Consider the following 7206-nt stretch of genomic DNA (forward strand, 5'->3'; position numbering starts at 1 on the left):
CAAATTAACATGATGTTTGCGTTTTGTCTTAGTTTTGTATAATGGTCCAACAACTTCATTTTTTCTTAATCCATAAACATTAATGCTTATATTTGGGTTATTATTTTCAAATATTTTGATATCAGAGAGGCCAACAGGGAAGGTCATGTTTTTTATATTGAGAAAGTTATCGAAATGAGGATAAGACGCTATACGATCCTGATTGTTTTGTACGGGAAATAATGCGGCAATTATGCTCCATAAAAAACAGAAATTGTCATTGTTTTTAATATTTACACAAGCTCTTCGATGTTTTATTAACTTTGGTAATTCTATAAATCTAGACGCTCTAAGAGGATTATATTTGTTTATGTTTATCTCGAGATATAAGTTTCGTAGAAAGCTCCAGCCACTGTCCCGTTCTTGAAATTCATCAATTTTCGTGCTCAATGTCTTCAAAATGGTTGAAAATATTTCTTTAAATTCGTAACTTTGATGTAAAATGATATTTTGCGTAGCGAATGATTTAATTTCACATGCTTCATTTTTCGGCAAACCAAATTCAGCAAACAGTTCAAAGTTAACCTTTATAGATCCAAAAGCAAGCCTTCTCGCTTCGAGAATATGTTTAATATGTCTACGAAGAGCGCACAGAAACTTTACCGGTGAGTCATGGAGGCTACTCTCTGGTCCACGCACTCTGTATGATGCTATTCTACTACGGAAAGCGCTGCTTATTTTTTCAATATCAGGAGTTAATTGAACAGAGTTATTATTTTTATGCAAGTTAGTGCGCAAGTGAGCAGAAAAGGCTTTACTTGGAATACTTATGTCACACACTGAACAAAATATGGAGCTATTATGAGGCATTTTGCCTATTGACATAGGAATAGACTAAATTAGACGTAAAAAAGATTAAAGATTATTGGCTTTTTTTATCTGGGAAAAAGGTTCCTTCATCTGTAAAGTCGTCCTTACAACGATTTAGAATCTTATTTATTCCATCTACTATATCCGAAACGGAATCCACACGATATTTAAAATTAACCAGCGCTTTCTCCCAACGGGCTTCAGATGGAACGTTTTGAATATCTACTACGTTATACAGTTTAAGATCAATAAAAAGATCACCGGTTAACGAAGCTGTGCGACGCACGTAGCCGCCTGGGACGCGACGTATCAGCACGGACGACAGAGAGTTGGCAGCGGATGCTCGACGCTGGGCTTCAACATGTCCTTCGTCACCCCAGTTTGAAAACCAGCCTGGCTTACAATCAGGTGTCTCTTTCTTCGACTTGGTTGTCGTACTGGAATATTAAAAACTTATTTATATTATCGAATACAACAAAATATAATTAGTTAATTAGGTAAGTACTTAACATTTAAGAATTTAAATACTATGGTTTAAAATGTTTAGATTCAAAGGCTAATTACAATTAGTTAAGTAAATATATGTATTACATATAAAATAACTGAATTGAATTAATTACCTTTTAGTTTTGTCTTCTTCATCAAGGTCAGTGTCACTGTCCTGCAACGTATCAGTTATTAACACGGACGATGCGTGCTTTTTCACAGTTTTCTTTGGTTTGATCTTCTTGCTGTAATATTAAAAACTTTATATTACTTCCAGTTCTCATAAATAAAGAGAAATAAATAAAAAGTTCGCATTTGTAGACAAGTTTTCAAACACAGTTTTAATTAATTACCTTTTACTAGCACATTCTTCGACGACGTTTCTGTCCAGCGACCAGCCCGCGTCACGTTTCGGGATCTGAGAAGCGTTTTTCCTTTTGGTTGTTTTCTTCTGAGTCCTACAATACATAGTGATTATCCATCAGATCATTAATAATAACAAAAATTAATAATAAGTCAATAAAATCTTAAATTTAATTAAAATACATACTTTAATGATCCAGATTCATCCTCAGAGTCGAGGTCTTTCTTAGACTGGATTACATGGTACTCAAAGTCAGACCTGAAAATAAAAAATAAGATTCTGTTATGTTCAGTCGAACGAGATTTCACAGTTGTACTTGTACCTCTCTCCAGCGAGGGTTATAAATTTTAAGTTAAAGTTAATACCAATACGCACTTAACTCGCATAAAACTGCTGCTTAGAAGGATACTTATCGGTAAATTTAATCGAGAACAAACATCACTCAACACCATATTCAGAATAGTTTATAGCTAAATAAAATATTACAAACTTACGAACATTGTTTCAAGGTGAATTTCTCCGTGTACGTAAAACTCGCACTGTAACACTTGCACTTGTTAGAAAATAGTACAGGAAATGAATAAGCCAGGGGTTTTATTAATAAAACGAAACTGATGTAAAGTCATGAGTTAACAACCTAAAAGCAAATTATAACTAACATAAACTACAACATTTGCAAAAATACAGTAAGAAACCAATATAATACAAAGGTTGATCATCACTGTAATATAATATTCAACTCAGCTAATTATTGAAAAACAAAAGTGTAATATTTCTTTTGTCGGAAACAAGATCCGCATAAAGGTTCCGGCACTAATCAAACGAATGTCGCCGCGTTAAGACCGCGTTCAATGTGCAAGCTATAATAGCTAATAGCTATACTATATTTTGTTACTACGAAGTTATAAATAGAGCATTTAACAAATTAAAATTACAACAGTTCGAGATTTCAAGCCGGGTGCATTATCAGTTTCAAAATCAGAATGGTATGTATTTTACTTTTATTATATTCTGGTATCTTTGAGTACTTTTATTTGGTGTTGAAATATATTTAACTTGATATTTTTTTACAGGGCTCGCAACCTATTAACCACGCTGCTGAAATGACTGAAACCACACCATTTTATTCGCAAGTTTGTGAAAAACCGAATGATCCGCTCAATTATTCTCAAGACATGGATGCGTACCTGAAATACCAGGATTTGCTCCTGAATCCATCTTTAGAAATTCCATTATCAGGTACACCAGCAAAAAGTCAGAAGAAAATCGCTAAGAAAGGAAAGAGGAAAATAAAAGAAATGGGTTTAAATTCCCATGTCATCAGAAAGGTTACAAAAGGAAAGCGTCTGATTAAAATCAGTATATCCGATTTGGAGCAATCAAATATCGAATCTAATGGGGTTACAGTACAATATGTTGTTCAAGATGACTATGATGAGTTATTAAATGCAACTGAAGGTCTGGTAGAAAAAATTGTAAAAAAGTTGAGTGAAGTGAGTAATTATTAGAAAATTTTATGTTATAAAATGTACTTTACTTTTTAGTTAGTCGTCGTGCTTGTAATATATCTCATTACTTAAATAAAATGGTTTCATAATAAATTAATTGTTTTATTTTTAACATACTAAAACATAGAGAATAAATACGATATTATTTTTAGAGTTTTACCACTCACAATATAGTTGAAATATGTATACTGAGATCTATTATATATCAAAACCATTTATAATTCATGTAAATCGTGATCATTTTATAAGATAAACATAGCGAGTGAGCAACCAGGTAAACTGACTCAAATTACAACTAAATGAGTAATTGCAATTTCGCATACTGTTCAATGTATGTCATGATTTTAATATAATCAAAATTTGAACCTTATATCTTTATGAAAAGTTCTGCTTTGCAAAGTGCAGTATATGACATACGCTAGCCTTTAATTTATACTGAACTCTTTGTTATGGGTGTCAAAGAAGATCATATTTTATATACGTTATTTTAAACCATATATTACAAAATTCGTAGTAGATATGACGTGGGAGTACGTAATCCGAAACAGCCAATAGCATAACTGGGTCTACATCACACTTATAAAGTTTTTACAATGTTTCATATAAATAAAAATGGTGATGTGTAGTATGTCGGGTTGTGACGACCGACAACCTCAACACGTAAACCATTCCTTGGCTTGGCCAACCGAGGCATGTAGTGTTGAATTCGAGACTTGGGGATCTCTGTATTTACGCGGTCGATAGATATGGAATCCCATACCCGGAGGGGGTCAAACTCAATCGATGCATGTAAAACGCGACTACACCAGAGTTCACACTTTGGGGGTCCATTCGTGTTCTGCGACGCTGACGAGCTGATCAGACACGTTGTGTGTAAACGCCACTGTCAATCGAGCAAACGCTTGAGAGAGACCACATCTGAGATTGGCCACCTCGGAGAGTGTGTTGCGTTAAGCTTTTGCTATTTAATATCATACCTAACTTAACTTTACGGCTTACATTTTCGAAATGGACCATTTAACAACGAACACCATACTTCATCTGTTTCAATCAAATGAACGAATCCGAAATGTTAAGTTAAAAATCTGATTGCGCTTTTACAGTTCACAAGTTCTAATTCTAAATATGCAATCGTAAACCTTGTGTGCTTTTTAAACCATCAGAAAACCTATTGAGAGTTTCAAATCATGAGAAAGCCGATTAGGAGTTTTAAATCATCTGAAAACCTATTGAGAGTTTCAAATCATGAGAAAGCCGATTAGGAGTTTTAAATCATCTGAAAACCTATTGGGAGTTTTAAATCACCAATAAACCTGAGTACGAGTCCTAAATATGAAGTGATATTGGGAGTTTTCAAATCTTTGATTTGAAACTCCCAATAATCACCTACTGACCTTAAATGTGTATTTTCTGTTTGACTTTCAGGACTAATACGGGTCAAGTGATATTCGCACTAGATGTATTGATCTGTCTCTTTTCAGACAAGTAGATACAGTGTCGAGACCGCTTATTAGGTCCCAGCTGTAAAGATTTTTGACTTATCCTATCCAAACCCTTTAGCACATCTTGCCTTGTCGCGCGCGAGTGCATACATCAAATGTTTTATCAATTTTATCATTTATCGCGCGTCCATACTTGCCTGCCAGGTTTCACTGTACTTGACATACATATAATATGCGGATTGGTTCTATTTAATGTAGTGCTACGAGCATTTGTCATTGTGCTACGGCAGATTTATGATTGCTACGGTTTTATGTTGCTACGGCGTAGCGACATTCTGTGACCAAAAAGCCATTGCTGTCCTTACTAATCTCAATATTTGTACTCCTGAGAGCTCGAATAGGTGTTACCAACTTACCACAAATCACATAATTAATAATTATATGTATAACAGTTATAATACCTCTGATGTTGCAGGACTTGCAGGCCATGGTGTCCTTGCGCTACGGTAACTGCTAATTAGGCCCCGTAGCCAAATGGCATTTCTACGACGCGAAACGAAAACGAAACGCCGCGAAAGATAGTCTGGCTCTGTCGCGACAATACGCAAGAGCGAAAGAGATAGATACCTACGAGCGTTTCATTTCGTAAGCGTTTGTGCATTCGGCTACGCACGCTGGCAAGATAAGCTTGGTCGCCATTTTCATTGTCACCGATATAATATAATAATTACTGTGCAGTCATGTTTCTAATCAAATATTTACTGAAATCAGCCGTAATATAGAATTCTGAAATGAAATATTGTATTATAGTTAGTTGAATCTAATAATCTTACCTATTTGTAATATAAACAGCGTTATTAAAATCTAATTGCCATCTTTATTGAAGCTAAAATTATCACCCCTTTAATGTGAACATCTTTAACGCGAATCCTTTAAACTGCAGCAAATAAAAAACATTTAGTTAAAAGCTAGTCTTCAGACATCTAGGAATCTTTTAAAGTCGACGCTGGCAGGTATTTACAGTCGGTTTCGCTGCGAAGAATTCTCATTTCCGACGTCGTACTCGTGAGTTCTCTGAACTTAAACAAATTAACTTAATCCGTCAGTCGGAGGTACAGTCAGCGGCTAATATATTGTGACAACCCAAGCGCCAAATGTACCGGAACACATCTTTATTTTAATGGTAACAAAGGTGTTAAATATAATTATTTGTCCATTTTATTCGATGCTAAATGTATGCGTCCGGCGTAAGTGACGTAGTGATCCCCCGTAATTATCGTCATCACAGTCAACCTGGAAAATTTCGAATGGCGAAACTTGACTTAGTATTGTAGTTCTCACATGTCAACAAAAAGTCTTTTTTGACACAGACATATCCGATCTATATCGTATTTAGAGCTAATATTTAGCCGTATCTTAAAATTCACATCGGTTTGTAGGGAAATGTTCTCGGTGAACGAACGTCTGACAACACGGCATGCATCTTTATTAAATTTCGAACTGATCAAGTGATCACCCAGCGAGCGATACAAACGCGTGCTCAGTCGAGCGAACCGTTTGACTGCATCTATTGGTGCGCTCGATCACAATTGGGGCCCAGGGGACGAACCGATATGACGTGCGAGGCGTGAGGCAATATCTGGAAACTTACCCAAAGTCACAATCCCTTACGCTTCGTAAAGTGTTCGTAGCTCTCTCTATTACTCTTCTATAGTGGTGCGACAGAGCCAGACTACGTATTGATCGCCACGTACCGTCAACGATTGTCGCTTCGGCTAGGCCAGCTGAAATGTATGCACTTTGGTACAAATAAGCGGTTTCGACTTACGTGCAGTTGCTTTCTGTTACATACAGAGTCTCCCATAAATGGTATGACACAGTGACACATACGAGTAAAGAACTTGCTAATGAATATTAGCAGTCGTATGCATCGTAAGTCATGGAGTCGTAAGCGTTATGTTTTAAGAACAATATTCGGTGAACAAAGAAGAATATAACTTGTGGCGTTAAATAAATATTTTTAAAGCGTGAATTTTGCATGCAGCTAAGTATGAGTACAGCAATCGTATTTGTTACAAAACGCATCGCAAGTCAAGTTATCAACCCAGCACTGACAGTTGCACACGAAACCTCGCGTGTATCCGCCTGAAGGGAGCTCAAAAGATTCACAAGCCAAGAACACTTACCGTAGTTATTACTAGCCTTATGTGCAGGAAAACTGCATGGATTTACGACTTTTTACTGTCCCGTTTGCTATGCAGCTCTATTGTCCGTGTCTGAAGAACAGACGTCTTAGTAGCTCGCACCATGCTTTGTGAGACTTGAGAAACTATATCAGATTTTCTTACATTTAAGTACGGTCAAACGCCTACTGTACGTATGTTACATGTGTGCTCTCACGTACTGCCTGAATAGCTTTGCCCGACAGAATGTATAAAATGCGGCGTGACTATTATTAAATTGTTATTCCACTCTAATACACAAAAGGTTTAAGTTTGTGTCGTTTGCTTTTTGTTCCCGAGCAAGCGAGCGTAATGAGTAAATAGCGTAAGACAAT

At 36.1% G+C, this 7206-nt stretch overlaps 1 protein-coding gene across 1 annotated transcript; it reads right to left on the reverse strand.

Annotated features, from left to right (window-relative positions):
* Positions 1-243: 243 nt before the first annotated feature.
* LOC125224661 lies at positions 244-5391 on the reverse strand. The gene is made up of 6 exons (XM_048128089.1): positions 5381-5391; positions 2194-2238; positions 1886-1957; positions 1689-1793; positions 1470-1580; positions 244-1286 (listed from the first exon to the last, which is right to left on the reverse strand). The coding sequence occupies exons 1-6, from the start codon at positions 5389-5391 to the stop codon at positions 902-904; spliced, it is 729 nt and encodes a 242-aa protein (XP_047984046.1). The 3' UTR covers positions 244-901.
* Positions 5392-7206: the final 1815 nt, after the last annotated feature.

Source organism: Leguminivora glycinivorella, chromosome 3 (genome assembly GCF_023078275.1).
Source record: "Leguminivora glycinivorella isolate SPB_JAAS2020 chromosome 3, LegGlyc_1.1, whole genome shotgun sequence".
NCBI lineage: Eukaryota > Metazoa > Arthropoda > Insecta > Lepidoptera > Tortricidae > Leguminivora > Leguminivora glycinivorella.